The sequence below is a fragment of the Salmo trutta genome, chromosome 10, assembly GCF_901001165.1.
Source record: "Salmo trutta chromosome 10, fSalTru1.1, whole genome shotgun sequence".
Taxonomy (NCBI): Eukaryota; Metazoa; Chordata; class Actinopteri; order Salmoniformes; family Salmonidae; genus Salmo; species Salmo trutta.
In genome coordinates, this window is record NC_042966.1 from 44,810,340 (window position 1) to 44,830,816 (window position 20,477).

At 41.5% G+C, this 20,477-nt stretch overlaps 1 protein-coding gene across 1 annotated transcript in view; it reads right to left on the reverse strand.

The window, feature by feature from the left end:
* LOC115201764 (serine palmitoyltransferase 3) overlaps positions 1-16,929 on the reverse strand; it is a 96,623-nt gene extending 79,694 nt beyond the window's left edge. Inside the window, exons 1-2 of the mRNA XM_029765653.1 lie at positions 16,700-16,929; positions 9,058-9,264 (exon numbers count right to left, since the gene is read on the reverse strand). Of these exons, the coding sequence (XP_029621513.1) occupies positions 9,058-9,264; positions 16,700-16,810 (318 nt within the window). The 5' untranslated portion in view covers positions 16,811-16,929. The remainder of the gene's footprint in view (positions 1-9,057; positions 9,265-16,699) is intronic.
* Positions 16,930-20,477: the final 3,548 nt, after the last annotated feature.

A 20,477-nucleotide genomic window follows, 5' to 3' on the forward strand; every position in this document is an offset into this window, starting at 1 on the left:
TTAGAGCGTTGGGCAAGTAGCCTAGCGGTTAGAGCGCTGGGCAGGTAGCCTAGCGGTTAGAGCGCTGGGCAGGTAGCCTAGCGGTTAGAGGGCTGGACAGGTAACCTAGCGGTTAGAGCGTTGGGCCAGTACTCTCGATGTCGCCAATTCGAATCCCCAAGCCGACAAGGTGAACAATCTGGTGATCTGGCCTTGAGAAAGGCACTTAACCCAAATTGCTCCAGGGTCACCGTCAATAATGGCTGATCCCTGGCTCTCCTGTGACGATCTGAAGGATCAGGTTACAGTGGGTCCGATCTACAGCGTGCTCTCTCTCGTAGAGGGGGAGAGCGGGAAGTCTACTGTTTTAAGGTTGGGTATTAGAATCTCTGTGGTTTTCGAGATTGGAATGGAACACAGAGAGAAGCTTGGACATCAAAAGTTTGAATAATTAAACAATATTTATATTTTTGAGAATGTGGGAGTGGTCCGTGGACCACAAGGGGCAGTCATGACAAGTGTGTTTCATTCTCATGAAAGACAGGAAACCCACATTACTGTATCTCTGTTTGTGTATACTTTTCAATTATCAGATTCACATCTAGGTGTTGGGTGAAATTATTATATATGAAACTATTTGTTAAAAGATGTAAATGTGATGTTGGCCTTCTAAAAACGAGATACTGGTTAAGATGTAAAATTTTAACAAGTCAGTAGCCACAACCCCAGTGAGGCCAGACATTACATCAGGCGTCATAGAAATCGCCCCCTTTTCCACAGAGTATAAAACCACTTCCTACAAAATGTACACTAAGTCAGAGAACGTCGGGACACATTGGAATGGCTACAATTCTATAGGCCATTGGACATGTGAAATGGTTAAGCACTATAACTCTATAGGCCACGGAGACCAGACAGCGTGTAGCGTTGGCTACACGGCTAGAAATGGTTCAACTCTAAAACATTGCCACAGAAGGAACAAATCTTAGACGAGGCCTTTTCAGTCTGCAGCTAGAAATGTACGTAGCCTAGGACGAAGAATACCGACAACCGCCGAAACATCTCTTCTATGAGACGACGGGTACGCCTGACGTATCCATTAGGAACGCAGCCAGACTTTTCTGTCAACTTTCTCCAGCAGATGGACCGGCGACCACAGAGAGAGTGCAATGTATTTTCGAATGAGCGGTTGTTCATATTCAAAGTATTAGCAATTTCTATGAGTGTAGTTATTAGCTATGAGTCCCGTGCTATTGAGTGGTCCCCACCCCCTTTCCATTTTATACTAAGCCGTCATATCAGTTTCGTCCGCTAGGGACTTTTTCTTTGTATCATGTAATACCCCATGTATGAACTAATTGTGTGTGTTTATGCATTTCTGTGACTTGATTAGTTAGTAAATAAATAATTAAACCAATTTGTATATTGTATATTGCTGATTCATGATTTAGGGTAGGGTTCGTGCAGATATCCAAGGGTTTGCAACGTTCAGTCATGAGAACTGATGAGGTAATAATAATACATTAATACCAGACTGTACTCGATAAGATATGAAAATATCTGAAGAGTCGATTCGGGAAATAGAGACTCTAAACATTTTCCCGTGGTGCCCCGACTTCCTAGTTAAAACCTCTCTTGGGGAGGTGGGACACACTATTCAACAGCAAGTGAAAAATCAGAGCGCCAAATTCAAAACAACAAAATGTCATAATTCAAAGTTCTCAAACATATGACTATTTTACACCATTTTAAAGGTACACTTCTCCTTAATGTAACCACATTGTCCGATTTCAAAAAGGCTTTACGGCGAAAGCATAAAGTTAGATTATGTTAGGACAGGTACAACACAAGAAAAACCACACAGCCATTTTCCAAGCAGGAGAGGGGTCACAAATACCAGAAATTCAGCTAAAATTAAGCACTAACCTTTGACGATCTTCATCAGATGACACTCCTAGGACTCAATGTTAGACAATACATGTATGTTTTGTTCGATAAAGTTCATATTTATATCCAAAAACAGCATTTTACATTGGCGCGTAATGTTCAGAAAATATTTTGCCTCCAATACTGCCGGTGAATCAGCACAACAATTTACAAAAATACTCATCATAAACGTTGATAAAATATTAAACTGTTATTCAAATAATTTTAGATAACCATCTCCTTTGTGGATTTCAAAAAAGCTTCACGGGGAAAGCACACTTTGCAATAACCTGAGTACGGCGCTCAGGAACATACACTAGGCAATACAGATACCCACCATTTTGGAGTCATCTAAAATCATAAATAGCATTATAAATATTCACTTACCTTTGATGATCTTCATCAGAAGGCACTTCCAGGAATCCCAGTTCCACAATAAATGTTGTTTTGTTCGATAAAGTCCACAATTTATGTCCAAATACCTCCTTGTTGTTTGCACGTTCAGTAAGCTACTCCAAATGTAGGAAGCGCAGCCAAAATGTCACGACGAAAAGTCAAAAAAAGTTTTATTTACGTTCGTTTCAACATGTCAAACATTGTATAGCATCAATCTGTAGGGCCTTTTTAACTTAAAACTTCAATAATATTCCAACCGGACGATTCCAATGTGTTGAAAAAACGTTTTGGAACATAGCTACCTCATCACGTGAATGCGCGCCAATGAACTCATGTCCTTTCCTGAGTCACCAACTTCCCGGCCTTCTTGTTCGCTCTCTGTTCACTGCAAAAGCCTGAAACTAGGTTCTAAAGACTGTTGACATCTAGTGGAAGCCTTAGGAAGTGCAAAATGAACCCTAAGTCACTGTGTGTTGGATAGGCAATGACTTGAAAGGACTACAAGCACCAGATTTCCCACTTCCTGGTTAGATTTTTCTCAGGGTTTTGCCTGCCATATGAGTTCTATTATACTCACAGACATCATTCAAACAGTTTTAGAAACTTCAGAGTGTTTTCTATCCAAATATACTAATAATATGCATATTCTAGTTCCTGGACCCGAGTAGTAGGCCGTTTAATTTGGGTACGTTTTTCATCCGGCCGTGAAAATACTGCCCCCTACCCTAGAGAAGTTAAAGTTTACATGATTAGTTTAATCATGTAATAATAATAATAATAATAATAATAATTACACAGAGAATTGATTTGATAAAATAGCAGTCTTCACATTTAATGATAGTCACAGACACGACACCCCACTCTCCGAGGGTGTCTCAGGGGGAGTTGGGATATGCATAAAACACATTTCCAATTCACACACACATTATGGTTACCAACTTGTACAGGTTACCCACGTGTACATGCAGTGAAACAGGACACATATAAGCACCCCGTATTTGACCTTAGTCCTCTATGTTAGCGCTGCATGACATCGGCCAAATATTGCGATTTTACTTGCAATTATAGATCAAAACACTTGGGTAAACTGTTGGAATCATATAAATAGGATCATTGTAATTGTATAGTTGGAATAAAGAGGGCACTTGGAATGCAGTTTTGTTTGGCATGATTAAAAAAATTAAAAAAATAAAAGTAAGGGAGATGGTTGTGACAGAGTAAGAACCAAAGTGTGTGTCAGTGTTTCACAGGGGACCCTAATTAGATAGGTAGCTACATTCAGACAAATGTTGTAGAATATTATTTTTCTTTTCCTGTCAGATTAAGAACAAGCTGTTGCAAACAATGCTGATATAGTCCACCAATGAAAACAACAAACGGATAGTATAATATAGAAAACGTGGATTTACTTCCCCGTTAGTGAGCATTTCTCCTATGCCAAGATAATCCATCCACCTGACAGGTGTGGCATATCAAGAAGCTGATTAAACAGAATGATCATTGCACAGATGTACCTTGTGCTGGGGACAATAAAAGCTCACTCTAAAATGTGCCGTTTTGTCACACAACACAATGCCACAGATGTCTCAAGTTTTGATGGAACGTGCAATTGGTATGCTGACCTCATGAATGTCCAATAGAGCTGTTGCCAGAGAATTGAATGTTAATGTCTGTACCATAAGCCGCCTCCAACGTTGTTTTAGAGAATTTGGCAAGTTCGTCCAACCGGCCTCACAACTGCAGACCACGTGTAACCACGCCAGCCCAGGACCTCCCCATCTGGGTTCTTCACCTGAAGGATTGTCCGAGACCAGCCACCCAGACAGCTGATGAAACTGAGGAGTATTTCTGTCTGTAATAAAGCCCTTGTGGGGGAAAAAGTCATTCTTATTGGCTGGGCCTGGCTCCCCAGTGGGTGGGCCTATGCCCTCCCAGGCCCATCCATGGCTGTGCCCCTGCCCAGTCATGTGAAATCCATAGATTAGGGCATAACACATTTATTTCAATTGACTGATTTCCGTATATGAAATGTAACTCAGCAAAATCGATGAAATTGTTGAATGTTGGGTTTATATTTTTGTTCAGTATATACAGTATATTAAGAAGCAAAGTGGAAAGCTGCGTCGTTCTTGTTTGGAACAATCTTGACTGCATGTTGTTTGGTCAATGCATGCAGAGTAAAGGTGGAGCTGTTGTTTGGTCAGTGCATGCAGAGTAAAGCTGGAGCTGTTGTTTGGTCAATGCATGCAGAGTAAAGCTGGAGCTGTTGTTTGGTCAATGCATGTAGAGTAAAGCTGGAGCTGTTGTTTGGTCAATGCATGCAGAGTAAAGCTGGGGCTGCTGTTTGGTCAGTGCATGCAGATTAAAGGTGGAGCTGTTATTTGGTCAGTGCATGCAGAGTAAAGCTGGAGCTGCTGTTTGGTCAATGCATGCAGAGTAAAGCTGGAGCTGCTGTTTGGTCAGTGCATGCAGAGTAAAGCTGGAGTGTTGTTTGGTCAGTGCATGCAGAGTAAAGCTGGACTGTTTGGTCAATGCATGCAGAGTAAAGCTGTAGCAGAAGGAACTGCCTGTTTGAGTGACAAGGGGCGGGCTTGGCGTGTGTGGGATTGGGAAGCAGTCAAAAGAATCAATAATACAGAAGTAAAATTTTTTTTACCTGTTGAAGCGAACGTCCAACAGACACGTGACAAGGTTCATCCGTCTACAAGAGCAACAAGAGCAACAACTAGGTGTCTGGTTAGACTGTAAACTCTCCTTCCAGACTCACATCAATCATCTCCAATCCAAAGTGAAATCTAGAATTGGCTTCCTATTTCGCAACAAAGCATCCTTCACTCATGCTCCCAAACATACCCTCGTAAAACTGACCATCCTACCAATCCTCGACTTCGGCGATGTCATTTACAAAATAGCCTCCAATACCCTACTCAACAAGCTGGATGCAGTCTATCACAGTGCCATCCGTTTTGTCACCAAAGCCCCATATACAACCCACCACTGCGACCTGTATGCTCTCGTTGGCTGGCCTTCACTTCATAATCGTCGCCAAACACATTGGCTCCAGGTCATCTACAAGACCCTGCTAGGTAAAGTCCCCCCTTATCTCCGCTCACTGGTCACCATAGCAGCACCCACCTGTAGCACGCGCTCCAGCAGGTATATCTCTCTGGTCACCCCTAAAGCCAACTCCTCCTTTGGTCGTCTCTCCTTCCAGTTTCTCAGCTGCCAATGACTGGAACGAACTACAAAAATCTCTAAAACTGGAAACACTTATCTCCCTCACTAGCTTTAAGCACCAGCTGTCAGAGCAGCTCACAGATCTCTGCACCTGTACATAGCCCATCTTTAATTTAGCCCAAACTACTACCTTTTCCCCTACTGTATTTATATATTTGATTTATTTTGCTCCTTTGCACCATATTATTTATATTTTAACTTTTAACTTTCTTCAAACTACAAATCTACCATTCCAGTGTTTTTCTTGCCATACTTTATTTACTTTGCCACCATGGCATTTTTTTGCCTTTACCTCCATTATCTCACATCATTTGCTCACATTGTATATAGTCTTATTTTTTTCTACTGCATCATTGATTGTATGTTGTTTTACTCCATGTGTAACTCTGTGTTTTTGTATGTTGTCGAACTGCTTTGCTTTATCTTGGCCAGGTCGCAATTGTAAATGAGAACTTGTTCTCAACTTGCCTACCTGGTTAAATAAAGGTGAAATAAATAAAAAAATAAATAAAAAAATAAAAAACGTGCAAAACGACTATGCTAAACTTGCCACGGTTTTGAAAATATATTTCAGTGGTTCTGCGACTCGCAAACATGACAGCTCGGTGGCTAACAATATATATATCTTTTTTTCTTTCACCTTTATTTAACCAGGTAGGCAAGTTGAGAACAAGTTCTCATTTAGAATCGCGACCTGGCCAAGATAAAGCAAAGCAGTTCGACACATACAACAAAATCAAACGAGCTCGAAATGAACACCCACAAGCCTACTATCAAAAGACTGCGTACAGCTTACTTTGGCATGCTCACTGAAACAGGAATGGAAGACCTATTACCATTCAAACAACTGTTTCTGTCAAACATGTCTCCCAACTTCATCAACGACTTGGGCCCTACTGCCCACGTTGGTTTGTCGATATCGAGAGTTTGCAAGCACCGCTTTTTAAGAGCCCAGACAGCTCGATTTTAGAGCTGTGTGTCACCGCTGTGGTGACGATGAAACCTGACCTAGAATCACCCCTGCGTGACATAGCTCCGCCATTGCCTTCGAACCATCACTACTTCAAAAGAGAATGTGTGTCTTGGCATGCCGATGGCATTTGTTGATGGCTATTTTTACCGTCATCTAGATCACTTGCAAGCCGGTGTGGGATTGGTATGACACAACGACATTCCATGCAGACCGCTTCAATTACAGCTAGGCAACCAGACCAGCCAGTTTGCAGAAGTGGCTGGCATGCTTATCACACTGCAAACGGCGGTGAAACACGACTTGTCAGAACTCGCAATCTGCACTGACTCAGACTATGCCAGACTCACCTTCTTATGCCACTTACTGTTTTGGAAACAAAAGCACATGACTACTTCAAGTGGCAAAGAAGTGAAAAACAAAGAGCTCATTCTAGCTTGCGATGACCTCATCACCAAACACGACATACAGGTGTATTGGAAGAAAGTGAAGGGACACTCCAAATCACCTGGTCGTGACAAACTTGGCAACGACCATGCCGACAGAATGGCGAAATCTGGTGGAATTCACAGCACTCCTTGGGTGTTCGATGCTCGAGACACAAAAATCAGAGGCCATGGTGTCTACGGTAACGCGTAGCCATGTAACACCGAGGGAAACGTCTTTACGAGAACATAATGTGTCGCTAACTCATTCATTCCTGAACGGTGACCTGGTAGCAATGCAACACCAAGATGAGTCCCTCGCCACTTTGATGGCATTCCTGTCTGATCCTGTCAACCACCCATTGTCCGAACTGGCTTTGGCAGGTTCACACGACTTGCGTTCGCTGTACGCAACTAAAACAGCACCTCACACTTGTAGATGACCTACTGGTTTATGTTTCAGAAACCAACGCCACATGAAGGTGGGTGGTTCCTAAAACACAGAGGGGGATAATGATATCCATGCTCAAAACGAGCCATGTGGAGGCCATGGGGGGGTCAAGGCTACATGTGAAACATTGCACGCAGAATCCACGGCCGTTCTTTAGTCGCTAGTCGCTTTTTTTGAAAATGTGTCGCTAGAGGGGTCTGAACACTGAATACTCGCTAAATATAGCGACTAAGTAGGCAACACCGCACTCTGGCACCCCAGAGTGAATTTAAGAACAACACTCATAACTAAAAATAATTTGTAGACTGCAAAATGACTAAAGATATAATATAATATTTGACTAAAACATAACCATTTCAAACCTTGCTTACATTTGTATACGATCATGTCTCTCTATTACGCGTGGGAATACTTGGGAAAAGATTTCTGATATATATATATATATATTTCTTAAAATGAACATCAATTGGAGCTGATTTCCTGGTGTTTTTACAGTCTTTTATGTCCAACGATGAACACTAGGAATAGATATAGTCCTTGGTTCACTCCAGACCCGTCTGCCCTTGACCAGCACAAAAACATCCTGTGGCGTTCTGCATCGAATAGCCCCCGTGAGATGCAACTTTTCAGATAAGTTAGGAACAAATATACACAGGCAGTTAGAAAACCTAAGGCTAGCTTTTTCAAACATAAATTTGCATCCTGTAGTACTAACTCAAAAAAGTTCTGTGGAGATGGGAGAACCTTCCAGAAGAACAACCATCTCTGCTGCACTCCACCAATGAGGCCTTTATTGTTGAGTGGCCAGACGGAAGCCACTCCTCAGTAAAAGGCACATGACAGCCTGCTTGGAGTTTGCCAAAAGGCCCCAAAAGTCTCTCAGACCATGAGAAACAACATTCCCTGGTCTGATGAAACCAAGATTGAACCCATTGGCCTGAATGCCAAGTGTCACGTCTGGAGGAAACTTGGCACCATCCCCACGGTGAAGCATGGTGGTGGCAGCATCATGCTGTGGGGATGTTTTTCAGCTGCAGGGACTGGGAGACTAGTCAGGATCAAGGGAAAGATGAACGGAGCAAAGTACAGAGAGATCCTTGATGAAAACCTGCTCCAGAGCGCACAGGACCTCAGACTGGGGTGAAGGTTCACCTTCCAATAGGACAACAACCTTAAACACACAGCCAAGACAACACAGGAGTGGCTTCGGGACAAGTCTCTGAATGTCCTTGAGTGGCCAAGCCAGAACTTGAACCCGATCGAACATCTCCAGAGAGACCTGATAATAGCTGTGCAGCAACGCTCCCCATCCAACCTGACAGAGCTTGAGAGGATCTGCTGAGAAGAATGGGAGAAACTCCCCAAATACAGGTGTGCCAAGCTTGGAGAGTCAAACAAAAGAAGACTCGAGGCTGTAATCGCTGCCAAAGGGGCTTCAACAAAGTACTGAGTAAAGGGTCTGAATACATCCAAAACTTGATATTTCCTTTTATTTATTTTTTTATAAATTTCCAAAAATAAAAACTGTTTTTGATTTGTCATTATGGGGTATTGTGTGTAGATTGATGAGGGGGGGGGGAAAACAATTGAATCCATTTTAGAATAAGGCTGTAACGTAACAAAATGTGGAAAAGTCAAGGGGGTCTGAATACTTTTCGAATGCACACACTCACCTTCTGTTCCTCTCTCTCTTTGGCGATGTGGCATTTCTCCAGGCCCACTGCTCTGAGGAAGTCTCTGAAATACCCAAATAGTGTGACGATGCCGAACCCCAGGTATGTCATCACGGCTACGTACATGGGAGCTTGCTCAAAGGATTCTGGTCTCTGAAACCTCTTCTGACTGGAGGGGGGCCCAGCACCATTTTCTGTGCTGTTTTTCTAAGAGGAAAAAGAGCAACAACAGTCAGGGTAACAACACAGAAACAACAGTTGAAAAATATGGTAAAAAGATTTAGATGGTGTTAAGAGATAGATGGGAGGAGTTGAATGGAGCAGAAGGTCTTGAATAAGGTCTTGATAACTAATGTCCGAAAAATCATAATCGGTCGACCTCTACTCATGATGAACATTTATTTTAACTCAGAACACTAAAGAAAAAATAACAAACAAACGGCCAACAGTTCTGTCAAGTACAGAAAACTAAACAGAACACAACTACCCACAAACCCAGGTGGAAAAAAACCCTACTTAAGTATGATCTCCAATTAGAGACAACGAGGACCAGCTGCCTCTAATTGGAGGTCATCCCCCCCCAAAAACATAGAAATAGAACACTAGAACCCAAACATAGAAATACAACACATAGAAAAACACAAAACACCCCTTGTCATGCCCTGACCTACTCTACTACAGAAAATAACATCTTACTATGGTCAGGACGTGACAACTACTTCCATATTCTTAAATACTCAAATAAGTATTTTACATTCATCAGCTTTATGGTTTCCGATGCTCCTGGCAGGTCGATATTTCATTGGGGGCGGGAGTAGAGAATCTAGACCATCTGTTTGGATCATAATTACTGTAATAGTTGGAGCATGTAATCATGTAATAGTTGGAGCATGTAATCATGTAATAGTTGGTGCATGTAATCATGTAATAGTTGGTGCATGTAATAGTTGGAGCATGTAATCATGTAATAGTTGGAGCATGTAATCATGTAATAGTTGGAGCATGTAATCATGTAATAGTTGGAGGATGTAATCATGTAATAGTTGGAGCATGTAATCATGTAATAGTTGGAGCATGTAATCATGTAACAGTTGGAGCATGTAATCATGTAATAGTTGGAGGATGTAATCATGTAATAGTTGGAGCATGTAATCATGTAATAGTTGGAGCATGTAATCATGTAATAGTTGGAGCATGTAATCATGTAATAGTTGGTGCATGTAATCATGTAATAGTTGGAGCATGTAATCATGTAATAGTTGGAGGATGTAATCATGTAATAGTTGGAGCATGTAATAGTTGGAGCATGTAATCATGTAACAGTTGGAGTATGTAATCATGTAATAGTTGGAGCATGTAATCATGTAATAGTTGGAGCATGTAATCATGTAATAGATGGAGCATGTAATCATGTAATAGTTGGTGCATGTAATCATGTAATAGTTGGAGCATGTAATCATGTAACAGTTGGAGCATGTAATCATGTAATAGTTGGAGCATGTAATAGTTGGAGCATGTAATCATGTAATAGTTGGAGCATGTAATAGTTGGAGCATGTAATCATGTAATAGTTGGAGCATGTAATAGTTGGAGCATGTAATCATGTAATAGTTGGTGCATGTAATCATGTAATAGTTGGAGCATGTAATCATGTAATAGTTGGAGCATGTAATCATGTAATAGTTGGTGCATGTAATCATGTAATAGTTGGAGGGATGTAATCATGTAATAGTTGGAGCATGTAATCATGTAATAGTTGGAGCATGTAATAGTTGGTGCATGTAATCATGTAATAGTTGGAGCATGTAATCATGTAATAGTTGGAGCATGTAATCATGTAATAGTTGGAGCATGTAATCATGTAATAGTTGGAGAATGTAATCATGTAATAGTTGGAGCATGTAATCATGTAATAGTTGGAGCATGTAATAGTTGGAGCATGTAATCATGTAATAGTTGGTTGCATGTAATCATGTAATAGTTGGAGGGTGTAATCATGTATAGTTGGAGGGTGTAATCATGTAATAGTTGGAGGCATGTAATCATGTAATAGTTGGATGCATGTATCATGTAATAGTTGGTAGCATGTAATCATGTAATAGTTGGAGCATGTAATCATGTAACAGTTGGAGCATGTAATCATGTAATAGTTGGAGCATGTAATAGTTGGAGCATGTAATCATGTAATAGTTGGAGCATGTAATAGTTGGAGCATGTAATCATGTAATAGTTGGAGCATGTAATAGTTGGAGCATGTAATCATGTAATAGTTGGTGCATGTAATCATGTAATAGTTGGAGCATGTAATCATGTAATAGTTGGAGCATGTAATCATGTAATAGTTGGTGCATGTAATCATGTAATAGTTGGAGGATGTAATCATGTAATAGTTGGAGCATGTAATCATGTAATAGTTGGAGCATGTAATAGTTGGTGCATGTAATCATGTAATAGTTGGAGCATGTAATCATGTAATAGTTGGAGCATGTAATCATGTAATAGTTGGAGCATGTAATCATGTAATAGTTGGAGCATGTAATCATGTAATAGTTGGAGAATGTAATCATGTAATAGTTGGAGCATGTAATCATGTAATAGTTGGAGCATGTAATAGTTGGAGCATGTAATCATGTAATAGTTGGTGCATGTAATCATGTAATAGTTGGAGGGTGTAATCATGTAATAGTTGGAGGGTGTAATCATGTAATAGTTGGAGCATGTAATCATGTAATAGTTGGTGCATGTAATCATGTAATAGTTGGAGCATGTAATCATGTAATAGTTGGAGCATGTAATCATGTAATAGTTGGAGCATGTAATCATGTAATATCTGGAGCATGTAATCATGTAATAGTTGGTGCATGTAATCATGTAATAGTTGGAGCATGTAATCATGTAATAGTTGGAGCATGTAATCATGTAATAGTTGGAGCATGTAATCATGTAATAGTTGGAGCATGTAATCATGTAATAGTTGGTGCATGTAATCATGTAATAGTTGGAGCATGTAATAGTTGGAGCATGTAATCATGTAATAGTTGGAGCATGTAATCATGTAATAGTTGGTGCATGTAATCATTTAATCGTTGGAGGATGTAATCATGTAATAGTTGGAGCATGTAAAATTTGGAGCATGTAATCATGTAATAGTTGGAGTATGTAATCATGTAATAGTTGGTGCATGTAATCATGTAATAGTTGGAGCATGTAATCATGTAATAGTTGGAGCATGTAATCGTGTAATAGTTGGAGCATGTAATCATGTAATAGTTGGAGCATGTAATCATGTAATAGTTGGAGCATGTAATCATGTAATAGTTGGAGCATGTAATCGTGTAATAGTTGGAGCATGTAATCATGTAATAGTTGGAGCATGTAATCATGTAATAGTTGGAGCATGTAATCATGTAATCTCCCGTTGGTAGCGTTTTGAGAAATCTAGCAGTAACCTGCAGGAGCGTTTTAACGTCTGCCTGTTCCCTGAAATGGAGCCGTCGGACTCAAAACATTATGTAGCGTGAAGTTATTGGGCAGAAGGGGTACCTTCGCTGCATAGCCATACTAACTTGCATGACAATGATTTCTTGTCATAAATCCGTACGAACTAATTATTGTGAACGAGGACGATGGATGGAGACAGCCATTAGTACACAGGCCTAGCCTTACGTCAGCATGACCTTGATATAATCAGCAGTTGTCAGAATGAATGCTGTCTGTCTTCATGGTATGCAACACAGGAATGGTGTGTTTGGATGTGTGTTTGGATGTGTGCAACTGTGCCACTAAGATATTGGAAGTACTTTTCCTATCGCAGTGTAAAAACACAATTAAAATAAAAAACTATTTCAGGTGTAATATTACACTGTAATTCATAAACTGTCCCTCTGCATGAGCACATCAATGTGAATATTACACTGTAATTCATATTTACCACCACTACTACTATCAGCTGTCTCTCTGCATGAGGACATCAATGTGAATGAATCGTGTTGTTAGTGTAGCTTCTCCTCATTCAAACTGGACATGAATGTGATAATTCCATTTTCATTAAAGCTCTCCTACTGCTGCATGGTGATGAGGGGTGAGCTGGCTCCAGGTTGACGTTTTCAGTCTATGCAATCCGGGATCCTTGGGATGTCCCTTGTGGAGTTCGTTTTGGCATGGCCCTGTGTGGGCACTTTGCTCATTTTAGACCAGGGATGGGCAACTTTGATGGGGGTGGGGGCCACAAAAAAAAACTAAACTCAGTGGATCATGGGTATGCGTACCCTTGTGAGCAAAACACTTTAGCGGCCCACTTCGTACGAAGACAAGAAGACATTTTTTTTTTACCTGCAATTTCTGTACATTTTTGCCATGGGGCGTAGAGAAAAATAACATTTTAAAGCAAGTTCGCTGCAATTCTACACATTTTGCCATGGGACTCAGAGAATATTTAGCAATTTTATATAATTAATTTCATGCAATTCCACAAATTTTGCCATGAGGTGGAGAGAGAGAAAATAGCAGTTTTACAGGCAATTTCCTGCAATTCTACACATTTGCAATATGGTGGAGGAAAACAGTGTTTAATATGATAAGTGTTTATCAATGGGCCCCACAACGGTCAATAATTCAACCATGCTAACAAATGTATTTAGCCGCCTGCTAGACTAACTTACCAACCTAAAAACCGTGAGCTGTCTGAGTGACTGCTGATGCACAACTAAATTTCAAAATTGCACCTTGTGAATTATATTATTCTAACTGTTAACAGTAAATTGAGACCCCCCCCCCCGATTGAATTCCTAAAAAGAAAGTCCGCAGGGCCTACAGAAGAGGGGGCCACCAGTTTCCCCATCCCTGTCGAGATGGAAAAGGCGGCGGAAGCAGACGCTGATGTCAGCGTGACCAAAATGGCGGGGGAATGAAGGAGAATCGAAATATTGTCCAAAAGAATAGGAAACAGAGCAAAGTAACATAGGTCGATGAGAATGTCCCTCATCTTGTATGTTTTGTCAATGAGGAGCAGCTGATTGGTTTACCAATCCTGACGAATCAATTTGATATATACAGTGCATTTGGAAAGTATTCAGACCCCTTGACTTTTTCCACATTTTGTTACGTTACAGCCTTGTTCTAAACTTTATTAAATTGTTTTTCCCCCCTCATCAATAAACCCATAATGACAAAATAAAAACAGGTTTTTTAGAAATGTTTGCTAATTTATTAAAAATAAAAAACTGAAATATCACATTTACATAGGTATTCAGACCCTTTACTCAGTACTTTGTTGAAGCACCTTTGACAGCGATTACAGCCTCAAGTCTTCTTGGGTATGATGGTACAAGCTTGGCACACCTGTATTTGGAGAGTTTCTCCCATTCTTCTCTGCAGATCCTCTCAAGCTCTGTCAGGTTGGATTGGGAGCGTCGCTGCACAGCTATTTTCAGGTCTCCCCAGAGATGTTCGATCAGGTTCAAGTCCGGGCTTGGCTGGGTCACTCAAGGACATTCAGAGACTTGTCCCGATACCCACTCCTGCATTGTCTTGGCTGTGTGCTTAGGGTCGTTGTCCTGTTGGAAGGTGAACCTTCGCCCCAGTCTGAGGTCCAGAGCGCTCTGGAGCAGGTTTTCATCAAGGACCTCTCTGTACTTTGCTCAGTTCATCTTTCCCTTGATCCTGACTAGTCTCCCAGTCCCTGCCGCTGAAAAACATCCCCACAGCATGATGCTGCCACCACCATGCTGCACCGTAGAGATGGTGCCAGGTTTCCTCCAGATGTGACACTTGGCATTCTGGTTTCATCAGACCAGAGAATCTTGTTTCTCATGGCCTGAGTCCATCAGGTGCCTTTTGGCAAACTCCATGTGGACTGTCATGTGCCTTTTACTGAGGAGTGGCTTCCGTCTGGCCACTCTACCGTAAAGTTCTGATTGGTGGAGTGCTGCAGAGATGGTTGTCTTTTAGGAAGTTTCTCCCATCTCCACAGAGGAACTCTAGAGCTCTGTCAGAGTGACCATCGGGTTCTTGGTCAACTCCCTGAACAAGGCTCTTCTCCCCTGATTGCTCAGTTTGGCCGGGCGGCCAGCTCTAGGAAGAGTCTTGGTGGTTCCAAACTTCTTCCATTTAAGAATGATGGAGGCCACTGTGTTCTTGGGGACCTTCATTGCTGCAGAAATGTTTTGGTCCCTTCCCCAGATCTGTGCCTCGACACAATCCTGTCTCGGAGCTCTACGGACAATTCCTTTGACCTCATGGCTTGGTTTTTGCTCTGACATGCACTGTCAACTGTGGGACCTTATATAGACAGGTGTGTGCCTTTCCAAATCATGTCCAATCAATTGAATTTACCACAGGTGGACTCCAATCAAGTTGTAGAAACATCTCAAGGACGATCAATGGAAACAGGATGCACCTGAGCTCAATTTATAGTCTCATATCAAAGGGTCTAAATACTTATGTAAATAAGGTATTTCTGTTTTTTTATTTGTAATAAATGAACAAAAATGTCTAAAAATCTGTTTTCGCTACATCATTATGGGGTATTGTGTGTAGATTGATTAATTATATGAAAATCCTCAGCAATGTTAGAATAAGGCTGTAATAGAACAAAATGTGGAGAAAGTCTGAATACTTTCCAACTGTATCCAAACTGGTGGAGAGAATGCTGGGTAAAGTGAAGCCTGTGAGAGGCCGACCTTGTTTCGATTTTTTTGTTCTTCTGAGGAATTTGGGAAGTCGATGTTGAAGAGATGTAAGATATTCCTGAGTGAGTGATGCTCGTCGGATGAATCATGTTGTGAATGAAGAAAAAAGATTAGAGTTTCTCTGTTATTTTGATACGGAGTCTCTCCCTACTCAAGGTAAATTAACTACAGAGCATTTATCCCCAAAACCAACGCAGTGTGATCACTGTAAAGCTTTTGGTCGTGTATCAAGTGTTTGCAGAAGGGAGAAGCCGAGATGTCCAAGTGGTGGAAAAGATAATGTCATGTGACATGTCTTTGGAATGCCTCCACAAGGGTGAAAGAGAATGAGAAACCAAAATCAGGGTTTTACAGAGGATTTCATAGCCAGCAGCTGTTAAAAGGGTTGAGGTTTTGAATGGTGCACCTGAAGAGTGCATGGTGATGGATAGGCCTTCACTGCAGAGGTTGCCTTTGACCGGAAGATCCTAACATTTTAAAAAAAGGTTAAGAAAAGTGGACTTTATAACCATGGTGATTAAAATGGCACTGCCAAGGTGGAGACAACGTCCAGGAAAATAGATATCAATGTGGATACGACGGAGAAAGTGACAAGACATGCCAAATAAGTAGTTTTTTTTTAAATACTTGAGGGCAAATAAATGTGATTTGACTGTTCAGACAAGTAACATGACCATAAATCAGATATGTAGCTACAGCTAACTAGCTAACGTTCGCTGATTCCAACCACAAGATGGTTTGATGCAAACCTGATCATGCAACCACTGTCAAAATATTACAAGTGACATGCAAAAATAAAATGGTCAACCTAGCCTACATTGTTACAATGAACTACCGTTGTTGTTTTTACCGCTATTTTCACAGATAAACACTCATGCTCAAAAAAAATAAAAGTTAAGTTGCACATTAGAAAAAGCTCCATAAATATCTAACCCGCCAATCATTCTACATACCTGTTCCTTATTGTAGTATCCATTTTCTTTACAAATGGCGTATTTTAAATTATTCCCGTTCAGTTGTACGTTGAGGTGTTCATTTGGCACAGGGGCTGTAGTTCGACCCATGCCTAGTCAGGAGAATAGATGATATCGACTGAGGGAATATTGGATATTATCGACGTGTTTGTTCCTCATTCCAGCAGCGGTGAGGGAGTGTCAGCCAAGGTATGAAACCGGTTTGCTCAGCCTTAGGTCATTATATCAACGGTGACTTCCTCATATAAGCAGTCCTTACTTTAGAGCCCTACCCAGGCCCGATGGCTTCCGCCAAATTTAAGGCCCGGCCCGAAACCCCAAATCATAAATCATGTATTCCTTTTAGTAAATCCATGATCTGCTCCTCTCTGACCTGTCACTTTCTCCCTGCAGCACAGATAGCTATGCATGACTATCGGTGCCTTGATCAGACCGACGGTCCGTTGCGTTTTGGGTTCACCAGAAATACATTCATTTCCAATGAAACGCTGCGTTTGCCTTGAAGCGTTGCGTTGCAGTGTGTTTTGTGTGGTACATATTAGTAAAGTTTGATTAAACCGACAGTGTCATTGCATCAATGCAGCTTAATACATTCTGCAGTCAAACTTTTTAATTATGCAATGCAACATTTTTACTCTCACCTTCTGCTAGTATTTCTGTAATGTCTAGGCATACAATTTGATGCATATGTTGGATATAAAGTACCAGTCAACAGTTTGGACACACCTTGTCATTCCAGGGTTTTTCTTAATTTTTTAAAACTATTTTCTACATTGTAGAATATTAGTGAAGACATCAAAACTATGAAAGAACACATATGGAATCATGTAGTAAACAAAAAAAGTGTTAATTTGAGAGTCTTCAAAGTAGCAACCCTTTACCTTGAGGACAGCTTTGCACTCTCTCAACCAGCTTTTATTTTACTAGGCAAGTCAGTTAAGAACACATTCCCCCTCAGGAGACTGAAAAGAGTTGGCATGGGTTCTACAGCTCCATCGAGAGCATCCTGACTGGTTGCATCACCGCCTGGTATGAAAAACGTCTCGGCCTTCGACTGCAAGGCACTACAGAGGGTAGTGCGTACATCACCGGGGCCAAGCTTCCTGCCATCCAGGACCTCTATACCAGGCGGTGTCAGAGGAAGGCCCTAAAAATTGCCAAAGACTCCAGCCACCCTAGTCATAGACTGTTCTCTCTGTTACCGCGTGGCAAGTGGTACCGGAGCGCCAAGTCTAGGTCCAAAAAGCTTCTTAACAGCTTCTACCCCCAAGCTATAAGACTCCTGAGCAGCTAACCAAATGTCTACCTAGATTATTTGCATTGAAACCCCCCTCACCCCCACACACACATTTTTACGCTGCTGCTACTCCCTGTTTATTATCTATGCATAGCCCTTTACCTCTACCTACATGTACATATTACCTCAATTACCTTGACTAACCTGTGCCCTTGCACATTGACTCTGTACCAGTACCCCCTGTATATAGCCTCCACATTGACTCTGTACCGGTACCCCCTGTATATAGCCTCCACATTGACTCTGTACCGGTACCCCCTGTATATAGCCTCCACATTGACTCTGTACCGGTACCCCCTGTATATAGCCTCCACATTGACTCTGTACCGGTGCCCCCTGTATATAGCCTCCACATTGACTCTGTACCGGTACCCCCTGTATATAGCATCGTTACTGTTATTTTATTGTTGCTCTTTAAGTATTTGTTATTTTTATATTTTCTTCTGTTTTTCAATGGTATTTTTTATTTATTTATTGTTAATTTTTTTTCTTAAAAACGACATTGTTGGCTAAGGGCTTGTAAAGGTCCATGGGACTCCGGTTTGCCTGGGCAAGAAGAGTATGAAAACCCCTGGCTCACAGTGAGTGAATGTGTTTACTATTTGTATATTAATCTATTATTACAGGACATGATGACCTTGTTGCTGCTAGTATAGAACAAGAAGGCTCGCACACTGTTAAATCTCCCCAATTCGCCCGCTTTATTGACAACGTTTCCATCCGAAACGGATCTCCGTCAGGTCAAACACACTGAGTGTTCACATCTCAAAATATACACATCCGGCACGTTGTCTAGAAAGGTACTGCGTGGCATTGGTGGAAGATCAGACCTCACCACCATGTGACTGATGTTGGGGGAGCGTCTGAACCCCCGGGGGTTCTTTAAACGTCTTCTCCAGTTGTGGATCAGTGATCAAGATGTACCAGTGTTTTTGTAACGATGTGAACAAACTGTTTACCAGGTTTGGGGAGTACTGAAGGAAGCGTTGAACATGTTGATCTTTCGGGTGGGGATGTTTGGGGAGTACTGAAGGAAGCATTAAACATGTTGGCCTGGAGGGAGGGGAGGTTTGGACGTGAGGCTGTCATCCTGGGTCATATTTGTATAACTCTCCCTTGCGCCATGCAGCCATTCCTCTGGGTAACTCCGCTGTCTGAAACGCTCATCCAGATGGTCGGAATGTTTGACATAGTCACTCTGTGTACTACAAATCCTACGTATACGACTGTATTGGCTTATGGGGAGGCTGTTTTTTTTTAGGGGTGTAGGGTGGAAGCTGTCTCCGCGTAAAAGGGAATTCCTGTCCGTCGGTTTCCTGTATAGATCCCATGCTCTTACAAACAGAGTCCCATAGGAGTTCATTAGACCTTCACCCAAACCTGTAGCCCTGAGAGGAGCTCTCAACAATCCATACCAGTGTTCCGCTGGGCTGGGGTCTCCACCTCTCTCTCTACCATGGGGACAGCTTTACCTAGATCTATCAAACCTAATTAGCTATATTTAAGTGCTTTTTATTTTCAATCTGTTTTAATGGGGCCATGTATAGCTCAGTTGGTAGAGTGTGGAACTTCCAAAGCCAGGGTTGTGTGTTCAATTCCTGGTTCACTTTCAAATCCAGGGTCACAAGTTCAATTCCTGCTTCACTTCCAAAGCCAGGGTCACAAGGTCAATTCCTGCTTCACTTTCAAAGCCAGGGTCACAAGTTCAATTCCTGCTTCACTTCCAAAGCCAGGGTCACAAGTTCAATTCCTGCTTCACTTTCAAATCCAGGGTCACAAGGTCAATTCCTGCTTCACTTTCAAAGCCAGGGTCACAAGTTCAATTCCTGCTTCACTTCCAAAGCCAGGGTCACAAGTTCAATTCCTGCTTCACTTTCAAATCCAGGGTCACAAGTTCAATTCCTGCTTCACTTCCAAAGCCAGGGTCACAAGTTCAATTCCTGCTTCACTTCCAAAGCCAGGGTCACAAGTTCAATTCCTGAGTCTCCGTGGATAAAAGCCTGTGTTATATATATTATTGGTGAGATGAACTTTGCAGATTTCATGTGCATTTTTCTATCAAAAACTATTTCAATTTTTCCCTCATTGTTATCTTAGCTTTCAGTGTTTTGCGTTTTATACAAACCTCTTGTGGATGTTACCCTTGGCAGCAACATGAGTCGCTACCTTACCCCAGTTCCTTCAATCAAAAGTTAACTAACAACCATTAGAAGCTGTTTACAGAAACAAGGCCTACAGGGAAATCCCTCTTCATTCAACACTTCTACCATCATCTTCACAAACTCTCTGATGTTGCTCAGCACTGTGTGTGTGTGTGTGTGTGTGTGTGGGTGTGTGTGTGTGTGTGTGTGTGTGTGTGTGCTTTGAAGTGTGTTTTTTCTTATCTCATTCCTTTTCATTCTGTCTCCCATGTGATGTCTTAATGATACATGTCTTCATTTCTTAAATATATTATTAATT